The sequence below is a fragment of the Convolutriloba macropyga genome, chromosome 9, assembly GCF_964194025.1.
Source record: "Convolutriloba macropyga chromosome 9, txConMacr16.3, whole genome shotgun sequence".
NCBI classification, from domain to species: domain Eukaryota; kingdom Metazoa; phylum Xenacoelomorpha; order Acoela; family Convolutidae; genus Convolutriloba; species Convolutriloba macropyga.
In genome coordinates this window covers 10,969,537-10,994,208 of record NC_134476.1, presented here as the reverse complement: position 1 = coordinate 10,994,208, position 24,672 = coordinate 10,969,537, and the positions used below count along the sequence as shown (strand labels likewise).

General features: G+C 35.9%; 2 protein-coding genes across 2 annotated transcripts in view; both read right to left on the bottom strand.

Moving 5' to 3' along the window:
- LOC142346122 (uncharacterized) overlaps positions 1 to 12,621 on the bottom strand; it is a 24,953-nt gene extending 12,332 nt beyond the window's left edge. Inside the window, exon 1 of the mRNA XM_075398626.1 lies at positions 12,483 to 12,621. Within this exon, the coding sequence (XP_075254741.1) occupies positions 12,483 to 12,621 (139 nt within the window). The remainder of the gene's footprint in view (positions 1 to 12,482) is intronic.
- Positions 12,622 to 21,840: 9,219 nt separating this feature from the next.
- LOC142346030 (uncharacterized) lies at positions 21,841 to 23,467 on the bottom strand. The gene has a single exon (XM_075398509.1). The coding sequence runs from the start codon at positions 23,260 to 23,262 to the stop codon at positions 22,021 to 22,023; it is 1,242 nt and encodes a 413-aa protein (XP_075254624.1). The 5' UTR covers positions 23,263 to 23,467; the 3' UTR covers positions 21,841 to 22,020.
- Between the last annotated feature and the right edge of the window lie 1,205 nt (positions 23,468 to 24,672).

The following is a 24,672-nucleotide window of genomic DNA, read 5'->3' as shown; positions in this document are numbered from 1 at the left end:
ATTCTCAATATATTAATTCGTTCGAGTTGAAATTTCAAATCTAACGACAGCTGATGTTTCCACTAGAGATAAAAAAATTTTCCGTTGAAAAACTGCTGATTTTCGTTTTCATCACTCTTAGACAATGCATTGAATTTTACAATAGTTTATCATGCAAATATATCTGCTAAATTTATTGATGTAGAAAAATTAATTATTTGATTGAATTTTACTCATTAGAAACGTGATGTCCACTGGGCATGTAAGCTCACTCAAAAAATTCAGAAATGTTTAACTCAGCTGTTTAGTTAATTGCAGGTTAGGGTAAAAGTTCTCAGCACGTTCTCATTTTCTGAGAAGCTGGGTAAATTGCTTTGAGTATTTTTGAAACTAGAAATGCTGACGTCAAACTGGGTATGCATAACCTCAAATTTTTAAACAGATTATATCTTCAAAAATACCAATAAATAATGCGTGAAAGATATAACGGAGAAATTAATGAATTTTATTAGATTAAACAAATCAAGTACGTGTCGATCTAATGTTTCTTTGTTCTCTTTAAAGAAATATGATGACGGATTACTGTAAATATTGTCCTGCTTCTTCTCCGATTAGAGAAAACAAATTATTGGATAATTATCTTCAAAAAGAGTTTTGAGAATACATAAAGCCAAAAAGATAGCTTGAGCTTTCATCTCGGACTTAGAAATCAGCAATAATTATACTTCGTTGTTTTCCTGGCCTTTATTCAAGCTAAAACAAAAGCAAAAGTTGCATTTGAATGAATGTTAAGGTAATTTGAATAGCAAAATTTCTTTTCCATCACAATTTTTCAGACTTTTAAGAAATTTTTCCTTTCGTAGATTGCGTTTTTTTTTATAATCATTGATTGTTTTGGCATAGCAGAAAACAAATTTTTCCTTATTGCATTGATTTCTTGAAATTACTTTTAACTAAGGTAGACGAAATATACAATTCAGTTCTCGAGTTGAAGTGTCACGGAGTAAGGGTAATGGAGAATTGAGGTTAACATCTACTAGAAAGTACATTAACCGGAAAAAAAATCACAACAATTGTCCAGATTTTAGCCAAAATCCTGGCTTGCAGAAATCTATATTTCTATTGAGCCACCTACATTCCTTGATTTCTTTTCATCAAAAGGGGTGAATTTCTGTGGCGACCATGATTGAATTCATTTTAAGCTGATACCCACATTTGAGCGGAGGTGACCAACTGAGAAAAATTATCAGCCCAACAACCGCTCACTGCCAAAATATATGTTCAATTACTCATTTTGTTATGAAATCTAAGCTAAATCTGCATTGACTGACAGTGATTCTACAAAATAGTTCGAATAGTTGGAATAAAAGATGTTCGAATAGTTTAATAGTTCGAAGAGTTTAATAGTTGGAAATAAAAGATGTTCAAGTTGATTGAAACCGAGATCAAAAATTACCAAGAAAAGACTAGATTTTTGAAAAAAACTTTTCAATTCAAATCGATCTGGTCAGGATTTTTTTCTTTGATATAGAAGGATACTTTGCTGAAAACCCCTCTGCGTTTTTTCTCCTCCAATATACTTCGAGTTTTCTCACTTGATGAGACATTGGTCTCTTTGGGATGCCCGCCAGGCAGTAAAATCTAATATTTTTTTACATTTTTTGTTGCCGTCCTGGTAAAATTCAAAATTAATTTTCAAAAATTCTCCTAATTTATAACACTTAATGCTTAGTATTTACAGACCGGTAGTCCGTAATTGGTAGTTTCCAGGACATGTACGTATTAGGGTGCTCAAACTTTCGCCCCCGCTTTTATTGCAATCCAGTTGTTAATATCGTTGTCACAATCCAACCATTTTGTATCTCTAAAAATAGTGGTTGTTAATTGTGTTGTTAAAAAGATAAATATTGGTCTTTGCTAGCATTATGGTCACTAATATTTGTCTCCATTTGTAAATTTCTCTCAATTTGTTTCAACTTGTAGAAATTCCTGATGACCTCTGCATTGCTTATGTATTATTCTGGGAAATGTTTTTCTCGTCGCTGCATTTAAAGATTCCCGGCAAGAGCTGTATATATTCTGCAGAACATTATTGGCTTTTTCCTTGTGCAGCCGCAAAATATGTCTTAGAAAGCTGCTCCAGATTTTGTAGTTGACAATATAATATTTTAAGAAACATTGGTGCGTTACCATTCGAACACATAATCCTCTTCAGTAATCAAACGCAAAAAGATATCAAAACGGAAAAACTGCTTTTATTTTCTACAAAACTATGTGCACTTTAGTTTGTTGAACTCGTTTTCACTTCAATTTCTAAAAACTGCATAAGAACAACCTTCATGAAAGGGATAATCATTGTTGGTGATCAAGTGATTGATGTCTTAGCATTGCTTTTCGTTTAGTTATATACTTTTGACAATTGCTGATGCTGATTTTTGCAGGGTGCAAAAAACTTGGCCTTTCTCATTAAATTTTGAAAACAAATTTTTGTCAAATTTAATTGAGCAATTTGTCAAGACGCAGGCAACTTGAGAGAAAGAAATTGTGATTCACACGACACATGAACAAATTAATATCAGCGAAAAAATTCAGCAGAACGTGAAATTAACATCACATAAATAAAGAGATAGCACCTAAAAAAACTATATAAATAAAAGTTTAATCTTAAATTGCACAAATTGAAATTTAAGAAATCATCAGTTAAGAACTCAAATTCTCTAATTTTGTCAAGTCCAATGGCGCTTAACCTAATCCATATAAAGGGTCGTAAAAAGGTCTGTTCTATTGGGTGAATTGGTACCGCCAAACAATTTCATGTGAGTAAACCGGACTGTTTCAAAAAAATGTTTGGCACGGCGAGAAATTTTGGGTTCTTTAGCAATCTGGCCCGGATAGCGTGTGTTATATATTAGAAAAACTAGAGGATACTCCAAATCCTGGTTCGTAATTCAAATACTTCAACAGTTTGTCACAATTCTGCTTGTGTGTGAATTCTTTGATGTCGCTTTATGTTTTCTCTTCTGATTTAACCGATACTCTTGGGCCACGTCAGTCCGCAGAAATGCTCAGAGATGCTCTTCCTTACTCTTTTGTCCTTAGTGTTGCGATATTACTAGTTCAAACTTTCGCCCCCGCTTTTATCGCAATCCAGTTATTAATACCGTTGTCGCAATCCAACCATTATATCTCTAAAAATAGTGGTTGTTAATTGTGTTGTTGAAAAGATATATATTGGTCTTTGCTAGCATTATGGGCAAAAACATTTGTCTCCATTTGCAAATTTCTCTCAATTTGTTTCAACTTGTAAAAATTCGTGATGATCTCTGCATTGCTTACGTATTATTCTGGGAAATAATTTTCTCGTCGCTGCTTTTAAAGATTCCCGGCAACAGTTGTATATATTCTGCAGAACACTTTTGGGTTTTTCCTTGTGAAGCCGCAAAATATGTCTTAGAAAGCTGCTCCAGATTTTGTAGTTGACAATTTAATATTTGAAGAAATATTGGTGCGTTACCATTCGAACACATAATCCTCTTCAATAATCAAACTCAAAAAGATATCAACACTGAAAAACTGCTTTTATTTTCTACAAAACTATGTGCACTCTGGTTTGTTGAACTCGTTTTCTCTTCAATTTCAAAAAACTGCACAAGAACAACCTTCATGAAAAGGACAACCATTGTTGGTGATCAAGTGATTGATGTTTTAGCATTGCTGTTCGTTTAGTTATATACTTTTGAAAATTATTGATGCTGAATTCTGCAGGGTGCAAAAAACTTGGCCTTTCTCATCAAATTTTGAAATAATATTTTTGTCAAATTTAATTGAGCAATTTGTTAGGAGGCAGGCAACTTGAGAGAAAGAAATTGTGATTCACACGACACACGAACAAATTAATATCAGCGAAAAAATTCAGCAGAACGTGAAATTAACATCACATAAATAAAGAGATAGCACATAAAAAAACTATATAAATTAAAGTTTAATCTTAAATTGCACAAATTGAAATTTAAAAAGTCATCAGTTAAGAACTCAAATTCTCTAATTTAGTCAAATCCATTGGCGATTAACCTAATCCATATAAAGGGTCGCAAAAAGGTCTGTTCTATTGGGTGAATTGGTACCGCCAAAAAATTTCATGTGAGTAAACCGGACTGCTTCAAAAAAATGTTTCGCACGGCGAGAAATTTTGGGTTCTTTAGCAATCTGGCCCGGATAGCGTGTGTTATATATTAGAAAATCTAGAGGATACTCCAATTCCTGGTTCGTAATTCAAGTACTTCAACCGTTTCTCACAATTCTGCTTGTGTGTGAATTCTTTGATGTCGCTTTATGTTTTCTCTTCTGATTTTTCCGATACTCTTGGGCCACGTCTGTCCGCGGAGATGCTCTTCCTTACTCTTTTTGCCCGAATGTTGCGATTTTACTAGTTTGCACCGCGACCGCTGCCTTCCCGGTTCCTGAATTTTAGAAGAAATCGGGCGGGTCTTAGTTATAGGGGAGCCTGCTGCTAACACCTCGAAAAGACTTTCTTGACTCTTCTTTGAACATTGATGTCCGGAAAATTTGTGGGCTTTTGTCGGTATAATGACTTCTGAGTTAAAGGAATTGGTCCTCAAACGTTATTTGACCTCATGAAACGCAATTCCGCTTGGTCATTTTTTTCTGTTTCTTTATATTGTGCAATGCTTTTTTCAACTCTTTACCTTTTTCGATCTCTATGTCGCTCCGATATCTATACACCCGCCTGTCGTGAGAAAGGATGACTTCAGGTGCGAAACTGTCTTCGAGTGAATAATAATCAGTGACACTTCAAGTTTGACAGTTTGGGTGTAATAGATACTATGCTAAATGGCCTCCTCAGTTTTCTGCCAGAATGTTCTTCGAAGCGCGAAATCTTTGTTGTCCTTTGTTTGCATGTTTCATTTAAAATAACACAAACTTTAATGCTTGGTTCATGCTGAACAAATTTTAAGGGTCATCTTCATCCTTTTTTATGTGCCAGTAGTTCTTTAATTGTTTGAAAGAAACGTTCTTTTATGACTCTAGCTCGATAATCGACCACCGGCGCTGCAATGATTTAAGAATTACTGTGACAATAGAACGTTTTATTTGATTACGCATCAGACACTTTGCTTGATCCGGGCGCAGTGCGCGGAACAACATGGTTTTGAATATAATTGTCCTGAAACTTAACTACCTTAAAAACAATTCTTATTCGAAATTTTTGCCATAGAAATATTTGTTAAATCTGTCTAATGCGGCTAAAAAAAATTTATTTTCCTTTTGCATCAAAAAAATAAAATATTCAGCTAATGGCTCTATGTATTTCTTTATTCAGTTCTGAAGATGGTACATTTGGTGAGAAATGCTGAGCAGATTTAATTTGTTTCACTCCTACCAGTAATGGTGCAACATTTACTTTCTTTCCGCTGATTTAATTACCAGTTCCTGGTTCATACACGGTTACTAGCAAGGCGTGGCCTTATAAAACACGACCCACGTAGCTGGGTGGCTGGCATGGGGTACTTTCAATTGATGACGCGTCTTGGAACCGCGATTGGGCGTGGACTGTTGTTCGCTTGGTGGGGCCGTCATTCAAATATTACTATAGTTCTCTTTTCTAGATGATTTGAACGTGCAATGTGAACCTTTAAATGTCCAACACAAGTAATAAGATTTCAGGAAATCATTGCCGCATTTATTTTGAAGACTATGTTGTGATATGGTTAACCATTTAATCTGAGTTGGAGGGTGATGACATTTGGCACAGCGATGCACAAACTGGTGTAGAGGCCCCTACTGATCAGGTGTTTATGACCAACTGACACAATAATGAACTCCACCTACGAAATGTTTCAACCATTACTGAAGATGGGGTTCAAATTTTCCTCTGGACGATCAATGACGGTATCGGTGGTTGGTTTGTTTCAATCATTCAGATGCGCTGTGATGAGCTGTACACTACTTGCAACGCAAAAACTTATTCGAACATTGCAAGAGCATCAAGAATCAACTAATAGTTTTACTACTTCCTCTATCTTTATTGGCCTTAAAGGATTTGCTCTTTTCCACAACGTCGTCTTTTACAGCCACCATAATATCATCCGAACTATTTATATAAGATTCTTATAATTTGTTATATGATTCTGTTTGTGCCAAATTCACTCAGATTTCTAGGATGTTTCACCTTCTACTTCATTGACTGACTTTTATTGTTGTTTTGGCTGTTGTTGTCTTGTCATTGAGTATTTCTGCCTACTTTCGAAAAATTATTAGAAAATCTTCATTTTAACTTTGTTATCCTTAAGCAATACAATCCTCTTTATCACCAGAGTGCCAACCAAAACCAAAACCTTAAAAATTAGATGCCGTGGTGCAATAGAAAGATTTTTGAAAAGATTTCCTTGAAAGCCAGTCTGTCGAGCAAGGATTTGCCTGAAACTTTACGCTAGTAAAAATAAGTGCGTTGCTGCAGGCTTGGACTTGGTGTTGATTTTGGACCCGCAGTTTCATATTGACTGCTAATGCGAGCGCTTTCCCGGTTGCCACTGTCTCTTTTCCGAGTTCTCTTTGTATTTTTGGTTCAACCAGATTGGTCATCAAAACATCAAAGATCAATGTTTCCACCTTACTTACAGGTTTTTTTTCAGCAAGACACAGAATGGCTTCACGTCTTCCCCCTTTTAGTTGTTTGGTAATAAAAAACGTGTCAATCAAATGTTATGTTGCGGGGACGTAAAAACGCCTTCTCCATGAGAGCCCATATACGTTCTCCCACAAGTGCGATACTTAGAAACAAAAGTGTGACTGTCTTTCGATTCGCGAGTGGCCAAGGTCTATCACTACGTCATAATCCGGCTTCCGTTATCCTTTGCTATCTATTTTGCAAATTCATTTGTAGTTTCGCATTGCTGGCACTTCGTTTGCCTTCGCACTGGGCTGAAGATCATCGTATTGTCTGCTCGTATATCAGTTGAAGTGTTAATTGTATTGATTCCGGTTGAGATCCGAGCAAAGATATATTTTTTTGTTAGTAGAGCAAATTTGGTTCTGCAAACTCTAATTTTATCACTTGATAGGGGGATCCGGTGTGTGTTTAGCCCTATAAGCTTTGGTTTCCCAAGGTGTTAGTTTTTGTTTGCTGATTGAACCATGTCGTACGTGAATGAGATTTTGTATGATTTTCGCTACAAGAGTACACATGAGAAATTTTACTGACGGAACTTCAGCTAAACCTGTCGAAACACATTTTGCTTTTCTCAACAAGATTTATAAAGCAATTTTTTCATCTTTGATTAAAAAATTTATCACGAATTGCAAAGCTTGAAAGAATGAAATCGTGGTTCAGAGCGAGAAGTTGACCTCATATAAAACAGACGTAATAGTGGTTAAATCAAATCTAGAAATCAAAGTTTTAATCTTAAATTCCATATAATGTACCAAACTAAACGAAAAATAACAAAAAATTTCAAATGATCTGGTAAGTGACATGTCCAGTGGCGTTTAACTCATAGGAGACCTCTAAAATTGTCAATTTTATATGGTGGATTGGTACGGACGAAATAACCTAAATTGACTCAGCCGAATTGCTTCCAAGAGGCGTTCCTGACTGGATTTCAAGAAATCCCGATAGAAGTGAATTTTCTTAAACAGCGGGAAATTTAAATAAATTTGTTTTTTTTTTCGCCTAGCGATACAAATTTTCGCCTTTCATGTTTATTGCCCGAGTACTTCAAAAAAAAACCTCAGTGATGAACTCCGCCTGACGAAAAACTTTGCTTTTCTCACTAATGTTTGAAAAGGAATTTGGTCAATCTTAACTGAGCGACTTATCACGAAGACCGACACTTGAAAGAATAAAAATTTGATTCAGATGACACATGAAAAAATTAAGAGCAGAGAAACTATTCAGCAGAGCAGGAAAATAACATCTTATGGACAAAATTGATAGCGCCTGAAAAAATCTATAACTTAGTGTTTAGTCTTGAATTGTGCAACTTGAACTAAATTAAGATTACCACTTAAGAACTAATATGATCTGGTATATGATAAGTCCAGTTGCTAATTCCTAATTAAAGATCTCTAAAAATGACTACTTTATAAGATGAACTGGTACCACTGAAGTGACTTAATATGATTCAACTTGAATGCTTTGACAAAATGTTCCCTAATTGATTCAAAGAAATCGTGATTCAAACAAATTATTTTAAATAGCGGGAAAAAGAAGTAATTTTTATTTTTTTTCTAGTGATACAAATTTGTGGCTGTCTTTTTTCCTGCACTACGTCAGAATAATTTTTCAAGAGTTATGCTTGCTTGTTGTTGGTTAAAATTGGTTGGGTGCTTCAGAATGCTGGTAATTTTTTTTTGCCTATTGCTAGCAAATTTGCTAAATATCTGTCAAATTATCGAGACTGGCTCTCTGTAGATAGTGCCTTAGTTTTTAAAAAATTCAATCAAAAGAAATATGCTCGCTAGGCGTTGCCAGTGATGTATTTAAAAGTGGTAGCAACGGCGACGCAGTTTCCTAACTTGATGTTGTAGAGGTACAAGTAACATCCTGGAGTTAGTCTATTGTGTTTCCATTCGAAATTTTGGTGAAACATGTGAAAGTTTGTACTCAGCGCAGAAAAAACGGCGCCAACAGCTTTGGCAACTTTGGAAAAGTAACTGGCTATTGCATCATTTGTTTATTTGCTTATGTCCGTGTAAGGATGAGCGGTTACTTAACCATAGCTTCAGGTTGACTATAGCCTGACCAATGTTGGCTGCAATGATGGTACCACGTGAATGTTACAGAGGCAAAAAAGTGGCCATAGTCACCAAATAAGAGCAATGCTGCTCATGAAAAGAACAGTATGAATGTGGGGAATAATAAAAAAGGGGCAGCTGAGAACAGGCCTCTGTAGCCTAATGCTGTTCAGCTGTGATTACGCAGGAACTAAAACTATTATTATTAATTATTTTTATTTATCGAAGCAGAGTGTTTCTGCACGTTGTAACGGCAACTTTTGACATAAAAAATATAAGCACAAAGATGTCTAATTGAGATTTATGCTGTCATTGATAAAGGTGGTTTCTATACCTGCATCTTGTATCGCAGTTTTAAATAAAATTCTACCCAACTTTTGTAAAAACTTTGCAAATAATTTCTGTGAACCATTTGTTATCTTTAACATTTTGTTGGATTTTCAATTCTTTTTTTATTAAGAATATCTCACCAAAAAGTCAGCAAATTTTTTTGTGCAGACTTCAAAAACGTCTTTTTGAAAACTCCTATTTTCAGCATATGTGTTTACAACAAGTAAATGTTTTTTTAAATTGAGTATAGTGATTTGCGAATAATTTCTTTTTTATTTCATTTTATGTTTTCATAATTACATCAACATTTTTAAGAAGAGCTAATACCCTCATTAGATATAATGTGCACACGTTGTTTATGACTTGATTGTGTTTGCAGTCAATGACAATTATGAGGAAACGCCTGAGAATAAAATCAATGGCGGTCGAATACACTATATTTCTTTAATTTTATTAGAAAATACCCTCAAGTTGACCTATTTAGTGATGTTATTAGCCTTACTATACGCTCAAGTAACACTTTTTCTGGGATCGTTAACCTGCCTGCTCTTATTTCATTGATATTGAATTTTTTTAGTGCGATAGATTGTTCAGATTTTCGCATAAAAAACTGCTGCAGTCGAAATGACCTCATGATTAAATTTTAAAAAATTAAACTTCACAGAAAAGAAATAAAAAATGTCTTTTAATCTTCTTTCTAGTTGAGAGGGAAATTGTTGCGGTGTTTCAGTTTGCATATAAAATGGCATGTCTACACTAGTTGTGGGATAATTACTGTGTTGATATAATTTGTAGTATTACAGGTTGTGTTATGAGTTGTAAAAAACTGCACTGCATTTTTTTGGTTGCGTGTAATCATATGACAAGTCTGAGGATGCATTTTTCAACCTTCATTTTGCAAAACTAAAAGATTCATTTACATTGTTAAGAACAGAACACATTTGAGAACTTTGGGTAGATTAAGATTCCTCTAGCAGACAAATTTCAATGCGAAAAAAACTGTGACAACCTTTATGCTGATTGAATTGACTTCACTAGCAACCGCATTATTTTGATCTTTGTCCATCGGCGTGGAGTTTGTTTATAAATCTTTTGTTGAAGTCAATTGTTGATGTATTGGTGTTCATCTTCGGCTTGTTCGTCAAATTTAATAATTTCCTGCCAATTATTATGTACGTGCAAACTCTGGTTTTCCGATGGCTGCTGTATATATTTTGCAAAACAGTATAGGCTTTCTTTGTATTGCCTTCTAATATGTCTCACGCAGATTTTCCAGTAACCAGACGATTATGTATTTACCATACTATAAGTTTTTGACTTGAAGTGTATCTTCTTCCACATTTTTGTATTTTTTTACTACTCTTCAAGACATATTTTTAAATGGATACAAAACTCCTCTTGTCGACAGAGTCTATGAGCATTCTCAGATGGTTAACTTATTGTGTTCGCGCTTACTGATAAGGCAACACAAAACCCAAAGTGAACGAACCAAGTCAGGATAAGTCCTCAAATAAAATACAGAATGTTGATTTAAATAGTGAGTATCAGCGTTCTCGCAACAAAAATCTTTTCACAGTTTAAATGCACATGACTATACAAACACATCCGAAAAAGTCAAATTAGAAAAAAAAGGCTTTTTGGAAAATAAGTGATGTCAAAATTGTGAAAAACAACTTAAAACGTCACATAACAATTATCACTACGCCTAATTCGACTTCCTACAAAAACTTTGAAGAAAACCAATAAGAGAAAAGTAACAACAAACCATCTTTAGTTGTTAACTATTAAGCCTTTCAACAATGTCGAATAAACTAATTTTAAAAAACATGTCACATTTTTTTTAATACTTTAAGGGGCAAAGTGCCAAAAATGACAAGAAAAGGAAAGTTCCAAATTCATCGAACAGATAGATATCTGAATCAATTAGCACGAAAACAAAACAAAATTATGTTAAATGAAGCCACGCTAGAAAACCAAATGGTATAACACAATTGATTTTTTTTGGACGAAAGCAAATGCAAAAATTACAAATATTTTTTGAAAACATATTTTGTCCACGTCAATAGAACTCAAACTCAAGCTGAAATCAGTGAAGAAGCTCAAAATCACCTATGAAAAATTCGTTAATATCTTCAATTACAAGGACCAAATGACAGTATAGCAAAAAATAACAAATAAGGGCAAACAAATTATTTCGACTAATAAATCTGAAGAATAAAAAAAATGAACAACTTACAAAACAGTTGTGTAAAAAACTAATACTCAGACAGATTACTTCAATACTATTTGGAAAACATCGGTTAATTTCATTTACAAAGTGTCAGAACATCAGAAGAGAGCAAATATGGGCAAAACTCATAATTTCAATAAATTTTTTTATAAAATCAAGTATACTTGGAGCCATGAAATACAATTGCTGCCCAAAGTGATTTTAAACTACGAATTAATATGAATGGAAAACTTCAAAAACTTTCAAAGAAAAAAATAGTGGTGCGAAAAAAAGGGAGAGAGACGTCAAATGATCGCGTCTGAATTTTTTTTTTCTCAAAAACTATTTTCTCACTCCAATTTCAAAGGTATGGAAAAACACACATACATGATTACGCCAGTGGAGTTGTGATTAATTTGTTAATTCAGAGAGATCATCATTAATTCTCCCTGTTGACTCCTAATCGACATCCAGGAGTCGAGTAATGTGTGAACGGATCATTAAAAAAACTTTGCAAGCAACTTCAGGATACGGCTCAAAATAGCAAGATGACTGGGATAATTGAAGAAGTTTGCTAGATACTTTAAAATGGAAAGATGATAAATAAAAAGCTTTTTTGTATGATATTTTTGATGTACATAACAAATTGAGTATCGATAAAGCTTTTCCGAAGAAAATGAAATAAGCAAAAAATATTTCTTAGAAAACTTTTATAGGAGAAACACAAAATAAACACAAAAAAACGCATGAAAAAAATGTTCAACACACTTCCTCAAATCTTACCCTATGAGCCATGTCGCAATTCAGTCAGACAGGGATGAAACTAATCAGGATGCTGCTAAACAGTAACTCAAAGATTACTCAATATATTCCTTAAACCATAACAATCTATGAATGATAAAAGGAAGTATGATATTGAAGAAAATTCAACTGGTAGCGCAATAAAAGTCTCGCACCATAAGAGCTTGAATACTGAGAACTAAATACTCCTGGGTAATACCCAAGGATCTCATCCTTTGCTATTTATTTGATGAAGTAGTTTTTTATACGATGCTCTTAAATTAGTTCAATTTATTTTCCCTTCATCATTTAGTTCATACATTGTTCAATTCTTGTCTTATGATGAGATTAATACTTCCTTTTCTTGGTTTCCCGCTTCGTGATTAGACATGTCTGATCACGCATTCTAGATTTGCTTATAAGCCCTTACGTTCACTTTTCAAGTTTCGCAATTCAATATCAGTTGAACAATTCTCTTTGTAAACCAGCTCCGCGAGTAAGCACAAAATACTCAAGTCAGGATTTCGCTCCGCGAATCGCGATTTAAGCGATAATAAACGCACACGCATCGCAAGTAGCTACTCTATTTAAATACAGTACTACATGGCGCAGTCAGTACCTATGCGTACACCTCTCGGAATAGACGCTTTCTGGGACAAACCAACACCCGACCCTCCTCTTCGCTGGCAGAAATTGAGAGTGCAATATAAATTGGCACTTTTGGCAAAAGAGAATATCATTCTCGACACCCTACTTGGACCCAAACCCGAGATGGTGGACCTCCCTCTCGAACCAATATACGAGGAAACTATAGTCGGCTCTGCTGCACAATCGGAGAGAGAAAGGAATGCTCGCAATGCGCAACAAAAGATGAATTGGCAAAACAAATGCCAACGTCTAATTGAAGTCGGTATAATGTTCAGTGACAAACCGTGGTCACTTGCGGATCGCAAAACCATGTCTCTTTTCTATCTAAGCATCGGAGTGGAAAGACGTCGCATTCTCAACCTTAAAAAACCCGCATATGATGATCGATACCCTTACTACTGCAGAATTCTGGAAGATCGTGGAAGAGGCATTCGTCCGTCCTCGAAATATAACTTTTGATTGTCACGTTTTCCTAATTACGAAACAACTTTGGGGAGAAACAGTAGAAAACTTCTACGGTAAACTAAAAGAATTAGCAGAAAACTGCGATTTCGAAAATAAAGAAGAAACCTTGATACGTTATGTCTTTATCACTAACTTGATTGACCCTGAAAATCAAAAAGAACTTCTCAAAAAGACAGTTGAACCGCGTCAGGCTTTAGAGCTAGCAATCAACATGGAACTTGGGGTAAACAATCAACATTAAATTCAGCAGCACAACAAGATTGTCAACGCAGTTCAGTTTCCTAATAGCTCCTGATCCCCGAATTGGCCAAACCCAAATAATCTTCCAAGACAGAACAACCGCTTCACACTATATATTGTCCAAATTGTGGTGAAATTTGGCTTCCAAATCATCGCGATAAATGTATTGCGAAAAGTAAAACTTGCAATGACTGTGGACTCTTAAATCAATTTGAAAAAACTGCAGGAAACAAAAGAACGCAAAACCATAAAACTTTAAGAAGAAGACTGTAAACGCTGTGGAAGAAGACCCGCATCCAGATGCTTCAGTGAATTTTCTACATCCAGCTAAGCTCTATGAATGGGACTACAGTAACGGGGAGGATAATACGGTGGCGGTAATCGAGAATGCACTAGAGAAAATTGAACCCCTCAATATGCGCATCAAGATTGGGAATATTAATACTACTATGCTCGTGGACTCCGGAAGTGGATGTAGTATTCTCAATCAATTACTCGAATGAGCCAATCCATGTCGAAGGAAAGATACAATCTCCAATCAAAAGCAACGTTTGGACTTGTGATTTAGCAACATTCACTGTCGTAGCTGTTGGAATAAAATCTCTAATTGGCCGTGACTTGTTTGATCAACTTGGTTTAGCAGTAACACAATCTACAGCTCATAAAAGTAATTGCGTCAACAATATTTCTTCTTCACCAGAATTTAAAGAACAAATCGCAAAAACTTTTCCAGTACTGATATCTCGCATTGGAAGATCTAAAAATCATGTGGCTAAATCTAAGTTTCACAAAGACTTTCAAAAAGGTAGACATATTCCAATCAACTTACAAGATAAAGTCAATAACGAACTTAAGAAACTATTAGACGAAAAACATATGATAAAACTTTCCAGTTGCCTTGATAAATCTTTCATATCACCAATAGTCGTCACCGTAAAGAGAGGTCAAACGATCAAGCTTGCGCTAGATCCAAAAATGTTAAATAAAGCCATTCACAAGAGCAAGTATCAAATGCCGAATATCTCCAAAATCTCTAAAGAACCTCCGCTCTTTTCTGGGGTCGGTTCAGTACATTGGTAAATTTACTCCGAACCTTGCTCAAATTAGTCATCCCCTCCGCCCTTTACTGAAAAAGACATCAAAGTTTATCTGGACGGAGGAGCACGAAAATTGCTTTCAGGAAATAAAAAATCGCATCGCAAAAGCTACCGAAAATAGTCACTATAACCCGCAGGCCCAAACACGCGCAAAATGTGATGCGTACCGTTCCGGTCTTGGAGCGGCACTTGAACAGCTGACAGTTGATGGGTGGAAGCCAATCGCATTTACACCTCGTTTTTTAAACTCCTGCGAAGAACTCTATAGAGTAAATGAAATTGAAATAATCGGGGTAGTTTGGTCCATTGAATTTTTCAAAAATTACTTTTACGGTAAAAATTTCGTAGTCATTACGGATCATCGAGCTCTCCTGTCTATTTTGAAAGAAAAAAGATCAAACAAATCATATAATAGTAGAATAACTCGCTGGATTGATCGTTTACTCCCATTTCAATTTGATATTGAACATCTACCAGGTGCAAAAATGGGTTTTGTTGACTATATTTCTAGACACCTGAATCAAAAAGATAAAAAAGTCTCTGCACATGATGAGGAATTTATTGTCGCCAAATTAAAGTTAATTTCTGCATCTATTAATTCACTTGAATTGCATACTACAAAACCTGCACCTCATTTAAATCAATTATTAAAAGCACACGATCCTGCATCGCAAATCACACCTAAAATTGAGGGCAACAATAAAGCGATAAACTTAATTAGCACACATGCAGCACGAGTACACTAGCATGGTTATTACAATTCCCCCTTTCCGCGAAAGCTAGACTCAAATACAATTGTAATTTCAACGATTTAAAATATGTAGATCCTGCGTCACAATTACCACTTAACTCTTCTCTCGCTAGGCGAAATACAAATACGTGTAAACAATTATTCCAAAATCGGAACGAATTAGCTCCCGCGCCGCGCGAGACTCAAATTATTCGATCTAAAATGCCGCCAATAAGGAGACATTCCACAAATATCTCTAAAAGTCACCACCCACAAATAAAATCAGTACTTTTTGCTTTAAATCATTCTACAAATCAGTCGTTCATCCCAACTCAAAAAATTCATTGTCATCTAAATTCTTCTCTGAAATAAACGATATCAGCAAAAAAATAACAATATGCCTTCTAAAAAGCGCATCACTCGAGTTCGTTTTAATGACGCTTCCCGCACAATAAAACAACCAAATTCGAATCAAAATACAACTCGCCCCGCAAGTCAGAGCTCCAATTCGCCAAGCAATACCCGCACCGCAAGTCAGCGCTCCAATTCGCCAAGTAATACCAGCACCGCAAGTCAGCGCTCGAATTTGCCAAGCAATACCCGCACCACAAGTTCCCCGCAAATAACAACACCGATATCTCCAGCCCTCTCCTCTAATGTCAGTACCCCTCTTACGCCCAGCCCACAAGTTCCAACGTTCAAATACATTGTGACCAAGGTCTTTTGTAAGTCTCTCATTGCATCGTTAACAAGCAAGGACGCAGTGTTAACAGAGGTACCGGACTGCATATTAACGAATAACGAAAGCCGTCTGAAAGCTCTAAACCCATACATTCATTCCTATTGGAGAGATCTCTAAGTACGCTTTGGCTGAGCGTGCATAGACGAAAAAGCCGCTATACCAAATGTCCTTCGAGAGGCATTGATTGAAGACATTCACTCCAGCCATCCGGGCACGTGGGGTATGATATGCATGGCCACGCACTGCTGGTGGCCATACATTCACCGCGAACTTATAGTAACTGCTACAGAATGCAAGCCCTGCACAGTGATTGGTAAGAACCTTATATCTGTTATTTCCGCTACGCAATTTCATCCCCATATACCGTGTGTTGAACCAAATCAAGAAGTTCAAATTGATTTTGGAGGTCCAATTTTTGATGAAAAGGGTAATGATGTTTTTTTCCTAGCTGCCATTGATGGTTTTTCTAAATACCCTACTGCATGTACTTATGACAAAGCTAACGGACGAAATGCGACATAGCCAAGTTCGGGACACAACTGGAGCAAAAAACTCCACCAAAAGTGTACGCGGATCGTAGAGGACCACGATCTGGAGAAAAATTGGTGGAGGAACTAATCCAAAGCCATATCAAAGAATTTTCAAGGAAGCAAAAGGGGACAAGAAGATGAAAACCGTAAACGTGATTCGGGCGGCGGGGTATCATCTTCAAAATCAAACATATCACGCGCGATGCAAAGGCAGATTCCAAAAATCCCTAACTTTCTTGCCATTCGCAAACGGCAACAAGAAGTGAGTACTGTTTCGCATAGCGAACAACCAACAACAACAGCTGCAACTACAACTGCTACTAAGCAACCACAAAGATCGTCAGACAGAAATCGTCGCAGACGTTCATGTTATGGCTTCGAAAGTTCATCAACCGATTCGGCGATTGCAGCACCTCCCAAACGCCCACGCAGAGCGGGTGACGTTGAGAATTATCAGCCTTCACCTGAGTCATTTGTCGAAAATGTGCAGCATATTGCAGATCAGCAACCGGCCGAAATCAACGTCTCCCCAAGAATAGGAGAAGTTTCGCCACCCGCCCCGCGAGATCCATCACTTCTGGATATCGATACCCCGACGCTGGTACACTGCATGACGGTATTTGAAGATGAAAGTCAAGGTATGGATGAATGGCGAGAATAGAAATTCAATCCTAATTCAAACTGCTTTATTTACAATTTTTTTATTTTAATAGTATCTATTTTCTAGCTATGATAACCAGTACATATATTGTTACAATTTATTTGAGCGGGCTCCAAGTATTAATTTAAAAATTTTGTTATTATTTTATACAAGCGAAAATTGCGATTGTCACAGTTTTCTTTGTCGATCCAAGGGGTATGTGATACCAAAGGATATCATTTTTGCTATTTATTTGATGCAGTACATTTTTATACGATGCTCTTAAATTAGTTCATTTTCGTTGCCCTTAATCATTTAGTTCATACTTTGTTCAATTCTTATCTTATGATCAGTTTAATACTTCCTTTCTTGGTTTCCCGCTTCGTGATCGGACATGTCTGATCACGCATTCTAGATGTGTTTATAAGCACTTCAGTTCACTTTTCAAGTTTCGCAATTCAGTATCAGTTGAACAATTCTCTTTGTAAACCCGCTCCGCGAGTAAGCACAAAATAATCGAGTCAAGATTTCGCTCCGCGAATCGCTATTTCGATAATAGTAAACACACCCGCATCGCGAGTAACTACTCAACTTAAATAGAGTACAACGACTCCGAATTTTATTCAAAAGGAAAACCTTTTAACTCTTCAAAAATATTTCAAAGAAAATATTGGTCTAATTATCACCAAAAATTATGCAACCACCATCCCGTCATCGTAAAAAAGAGATCTCAATCAGATATTGAATAGACAAAACAACACCCAACAAAAACAAAATATTACAAAATAAATCATCACTTAAAGACTTCCACAGCTCTTCAAAGATTTCTACAACAAAGGTTTTGTCTACGAAAACATCCAACTGTTTGTCATGTGCTAAAAACCACCTTTCAGCAGGTATGTGGCACTTGACAATTAAAACAGACCTAGAAAACGAAACAAACTTTCTAACGTCTGGCAAGTTCCCCTAAACAAGCAGCAAGGCGCTTGGTTTGATAAAAAGTAGCTTAGGGTGAGAGAAAAAGAGGGAGGTGAGTGAGGAGAGGGGGAGGGGGTTCGGAGAAAAAGTCATGGGGCGCAAAAAATGGGTTTGGGCAAACAAAACATGCCAAAACTCAAAACTCGTTGCCAACCCTGAAGCTTTGATTTCTCAACTTTTTTGCTGAATCATACACTTAGGACCTACATTGGCCCCAAACTAGAGAAGCAAAATAAGATAACGCTTTTTTGGCTATATCATTTTATCTAGCTGAATAAAAACAGACGCTAAAAAGGAAACAAACTTTCTACCGTCTGGCGAGTTCCCCTAAGCAAGCAGAAAGGAGCTTGGTTTGACAATAAGTAGTTTAGGCTGACAGAAAGAGAGGAAGGTGAGTGGGGAGAGGGGAGTTTCGGAAAAAATGAGGTGGGGCACAAAAATGGTTTTCAGCAAACGAAACATGCCGAAACTCAAAACACAACCCTGAAGCTTTGATTTCTCGACTTTTTTTTGCTGAATTATAAACTTAGAGCCTACATTGACCCAAAATGAGCGAAGCAAAATGAGATAACGTTCTTTCGCTGTACCATTTTATCTAGCTGACGAAAATTTAAGAGCAAAGAGGGTCTAGCGACAATTAATACAAAGAGACACGCATGAGTACAAACATTGCTTCAAATTTCGAGATCAATTAAGGACAACTAGAGAAAATAAGCAAAACAAATCAATTTTGCCTCAATCTCAAAATCAAAATTTCTCACCCAGCATTTAAAAACCACAGAAAGACATTAATTCAAAATGATGGAATAAGAAAAATTGACTAAATTAAATATATTGAGCAAACAATTGCAATTTAGGAATCGTTCTCAATATTTTGATATATTTCTGCAAAGTTATCATAGAGAATAAATAGCTAAAAAGATTCAATCTGCTCCAACAAAAACAACGAGAAATTACCATGACAATCAATCCCAAGTACATAAAAAAAATTAAAACTAAGGGAAAAAAACACGATGGCGTGAAGGAAATAAACCGTCTCATTTATTTTCAATCTCGTAGTCTCGTTACACAGACTGACTTGAACGCTATTTACTGTTTTGAATACGCATACTATTATTATAACCATTTTGAATCCTGTTGAATTTTTCTGTCCTACGCCCCTATTATTCTACAACGAAAACCCTAGTTTTGTTACCTTATTGAAGAATTTTCCTCGACTAGTTTCGCAAGGCATTTCACAACGGCAACAAACACCCTGCTTCTAATTTTTTTTAAAAGAAAGAGTGATCAAACTTTTGACTAAAAAACACAAATGTAGAACGTTGTAATTTGTCATGAGTGGATACTGCGGGTAAGTTAGATAATTTAGGTCAAGTTACAAAAGTTAATTAGGTGCTTGAAATAAGTGAGATTTCGAATTTGCAAAATAATTGCCATCCCCAAACATGGTACCTTCAAATTTTTAAGTTATTTTCATCATTGGAATCTAAATTTGTGAAGATGTTCCCCTAATGATTGTCTCTATAAAATGGGGATGCGCGGCCGGTTACACCTTTTCGATCTGGGTTAGTTAAGTAGAGTTTTGTTGATTTAGTGTAATTAAAAAGGCGATTGATCAGTTTTTCGAAATACCACCAAGCAGATCTAAACCGCACCCCCAATGTAGGGGTATATTCAGCAAACGTTTACCAAACTTTAAAGTCAGGTACACTTAATGGTCCTCTCAGGCTGGTATACCTTTTGTGCCAATCCGACCACCCCACCCCGAGCTATTAACATCGGAATTGGTGTGTTTTGAAGATTTTCGATATTTTGAGTGAATACATGACTGTTTGAGTATGATACATGGCTAACTACGGGTTGCAATGGGTATTAAGTTTAGAGTATTGTATGAGATGATCATGAAAAAGGGTTAGGATAACTCGTTGGGTATTCTGCGGTAATTAGGCTATTTTTGCCGGAAGATAGTTAGCATTTAATTTGAAATAGTAATTTCTCTAAAAGTTGAAGTCGGATTGACCTGAAATTTGGGGGAAAGATTAATTTGTGTACGAGGAATCCGATTGTAAAGACTATCAGATTGATCTGATTATCAGATTTGAACCCAGATCAATTTCCACGCAACTACCGCACACCGGTGCTGCCGGACATAAAATTTGAATTGCTCATGGAGTATTGGTAGCAGCCTTAAAATTTTTGGAGGGTTACTGTAAGTTTTCAAGGACTTTCTATTGGTGCTGTTTTTAAATTCCGGGTGCGACCAGAAATTGGTGCTTTGGGATAACCCGAGTGCCGAAAACCGGAAATTGGCCTTTTTGAGCGGCCGAATGACTCAGATTTCTCGGGTTTCGGCACCCACGAATCGTTAAAAATGTTCAAATTGCAAACGACTCGCAACGGCTAATCCGTAGATCAAGAGACTTGGGCGGCAAGTTGGTGGCATCCTAAATTTACCAAAAAAAAATTACCCGAACATTTTTTGACCCCTACATCGCGAGTAAAGTTTGGAATTTTGGGGTCATCCGGGAGGTCGATGAAAAGTGTGCGCGGTCATTGCTCGCGTTCTAATGGGAGTTAGGCCATGAAATTTTGTGGAGGTGCAACTATGCAAGTACTTTCCATGATAATAAACATTCTTTATCAACTTGACCCCTCATTTTTGACGGGTGACCTTTGTATAACCCCTAGATCTCAAATTTTTAGGTATTAAGGAAAATTGGTCTCATCGGCATGTACAATTACAGGGACGTGCATGAAATGTTGAGAAAATTGGAAATTACAATTGGTCTTTGGTTTAGGGTTGAGTTTAGTTATTTATTCAACACATATTTTTTGACAAAGATTGATTGCAGCTATTTAACTTGATAGCGGAAGTAGAGGAATAAGAACTTTTCGGAGCAACGTTGAATATTTACTAAGCAAACACTGATTGACATTTGAAAAGCATATACGAGTTAAAGCGGAGCGGATTTGTTTACATAAGAGTCCAAAGGTCGTTTACTCGAGATAAGGAGAAGGTTGAACAAAGATTGGTACCACTTGAATGACAGAGCATAATTTGATATTGATTTGTTTGAATAGCAAAAAAGCCCTTCTACAGAATGCAATCTTTTCTTCTAAGTTGCAATGTTTACTTAAGAGATTTAGGTTCGTTTGCTTAAGATAAGAGCGTTTTGGTTGAGCATAAATTGAATTGATACCGAGAAATTTTGGCAGACGTTCGAAAATTTTGGGAGAAGTCAGAAATTTGGACACAGGAGAGATTTTTGCACATGTGAGAGAAAGTAGTTTATTTAGTGGGACTAAAATTTAAAAGATAGGTCAAAAAGCAAAGAAGAGATTGAGATTGGGACTGAGCTCTGGAAGTTTGTAACCTCAAGACCATTTGGGATACTGTGAGCGTTTTTGATTTAGTTCATTGGGAAAGTGAACTACGGATAATGGTATTATTATTTTAATTACTTTTATAAATTGTCTTGAATTTGTCCTTTCCATTGATGTGCAAGTAATTCTCTTACCTTTGTTGTCCATATAACTAGAATTGTTATTACGAGCCCCATTGTGAATTAACCTATTTTAAGGCAATCTAATTTGCAACAGCATACAAGAGTGTAATAGGGGAAATTGCACCAAATCAAAACCTTTGGTTAATTTTATTTGATCGATCTTCTGGGCGACAAAGTCCCCTCACTGTTGAGCCTATCAGAAATTCAGAAGACAACAACTAAGACTAAATTTCACCAATACAGAAAAACACATTTTCTACGATACTCAGTAAAATCATCGTTAATAAACTATACTAGAAATAGTTAAGCTTATTGAGATTAACATATTGATTATGAACTTAAATCATATCAACACTGCAGATAAGTTTAACAATACTGCTAATTATTATACTTCAGGAAAAACAAGCTATTGACGCTACTATGACAGAGGTGCCATTTAATTCTCTTTTTTGTTGAGTTTTTGATAATTCTGATGTTTTTTGAAATGTATCAACACGTATTCTCTTTCTTATGAAAACCCTCCATAGTTTTCCGTTGTAACGTATAACGTCAAGTGAAAATCTACCTTCTTTTTTAACATCCAATATTTCAAGAGTAACAATTATGGGTAAAAGTTTCCCATTAGCAGGTCTCAGGCTCAAAGTAAAAGAGCAAAACTTGTTCGATATGATACTGGATGTCATTTCATCGGTGTCGTTTTCATCGTACGGGAAACATATCTCCAGTTTTTCAGATTCGATTGAAAGTGAAGAACATTCGCTATCAAAAATGTAGGTAATTGGCAGTTTTGTTGATTTACTAATTGCTACTGTTCTATCAGTAGTTTGAGCGAAAACTTGGGAAGCGTCTTTTTGAACGGAAGCGTCTGTTGTATCACTTTTTACTTGAGTTTTTTCGTCTTTTGTTGATAATTTGTCCGTTTCCGTGGCACTGTCTAGAAAAAATACCAAATTACAATTGTCTGCAGCAGTGTAATTTAAGTCAAATAACCAACTTAGAGCTTCATTTGAGACCATCTCATCAGTTTTCTGAACATATCTAGAGAGCGCGTTCCAATACTGTTGTATTTCCCTTTTTTCTAAGATAAATTTGCTTTCTTGTTCCGCGAACGTGGTCAAAAGCTTGCGTTTTTGCGCCAGCTTTGAGATAGCTAGATCAATGTTTGTTTCATAATCGGATTTTAAGTGGTTTAATTTTTCTAACTTGTTAGCGACAATCAGTCGTTTGTTGGCCTCAAAAACGTTGAACTGATGACTGAGGTGTTTTTCAGAAGTCAAACAATCAGAACAAATCAATTCTTCGCAATTTGTGCACCAAAACTTAGCCTCGTTCTCAGAATGGGTTTTGCAAATGAGCATTTTGCTGACAAATTCTTTCTTCGGTAGCGTCGTTTTTTCGAAGATTTTTTTCTGTGCTTCTAAATACTCTCGAATTCCATACATAGGTTTCAAGTCTTCAATTCGCTGCTCATGAAATACTCCGCAAATAGCACATTTTAAGAACTTCCGATCGATTAACAGGGTTTTGAGACAATGTTTTGAAGGGCCACAATAAGAATGTCCGCACGATAGCTGTCGCGGGTCATCGAGGACGTCGGTGCAAATAACACACTCAGGCAAGGTAGAGGTAATCATTGTTTGATAATATTATCGTAGAATATTAATTGTTAGCTAAACTGCAATTTTCAGAGTGAGCTTTATCTGCTACGCGTTTATATAATTATCGTAAGTGTTCTATTCTGTTGCGCAAAACTAGATAAAATTTCAGCTCGTAAAATACAAACATGTCTGCATTATTATTTGGACTGAATACATGGTTGTTGAAAAATACAAACAGAGTCATCTTTTATATGCATCTGTACATTTGGCGGCTGAAAAATACAATCGCTCAGTTTGGTGCTAGGGATGTTAGCCGACATAGAATTTAGAAGACACGCCACTTAGTCGACAGATTTCATCAGAACGGAGTGAAAACGGCAGAAACTAGAATCGTATAATGGAAATAGTGCTATTAGGAGCTTCAACTTAATTATTTTTAGTAGCGATAATTTGTTTGGTTGATATGAATTTCTATCATGTGCCGACCGCCGCAGAGGATTCGCCAAATTAGCTAGTGGTTATAGCTAATAATTAGTTGTTTTCAAACTAAGGATTGTGGGTTTACTCGGTTAATCCGAGAACAATTGAAATGAAATGTGGTATTCAAGTGGTTAAAGTTTCCGAATTGTCGGCTAAAAGGTTTATCGGCTGATGTGTATGTCATCAGAAAGACCGTCCACGAGTGCGTTCATACTATAGCTACAGCACGTTAAAGCTCGCTTTTCTAATGCATACATAAATTGCCGATCTGATGCATGTATTTCTCAGAAATGTATTAAATTTTAATAACTAGTGTGTCAAGCACATGTGTATTAAAGTAGAGACTCATACAAAACTATTATTCTGAAAGAAAGCGTTTTCTTGGCCCACATCTCACAAAACCTAACTCTATTAGCAATTACATAGAGCGTTATGAAAACGAAATTAGTTATCCCAAAAACATTATTTGTTTTTCTTTTCAGTTTTTTTCGGCCTTTTGATTTGAAGACAGCACACATCACCCTTAACTTCATTGACTTTTTCTAACCTATCATTTGTTACTCGTGGTTAGTGTCAACTTTTTTCACATATAAAAATACACTCTAAATAATGTATAGGTAAATTTACCTGAACAGTGTGAAAGTAAGGCCATGTGCAGGTAAAATTTACCGGCACAATTTTCCCCTGAATTGTTTACCTGCATATTATTCAGGTAATTCACCTGCAACTTTATTTTGTAATTTTAATGTATCATTTTGAAGCAAAATTTTTAAAGGAAAACTGAAATTGAAAATAAAATTCGTAGCTTGTCTTTTCAAACAGGAAGGACGATTCCATGAGGCTTACCTATGGTTTTTTCAAAGCTGGAAAGAAGTGAACCAAAAATTTAAAATATTTATCATTAAAATACTTTTATAACATTTTAAAACTTTCGTAAATTGGTGAAGAATGAATATAATTTTGTTT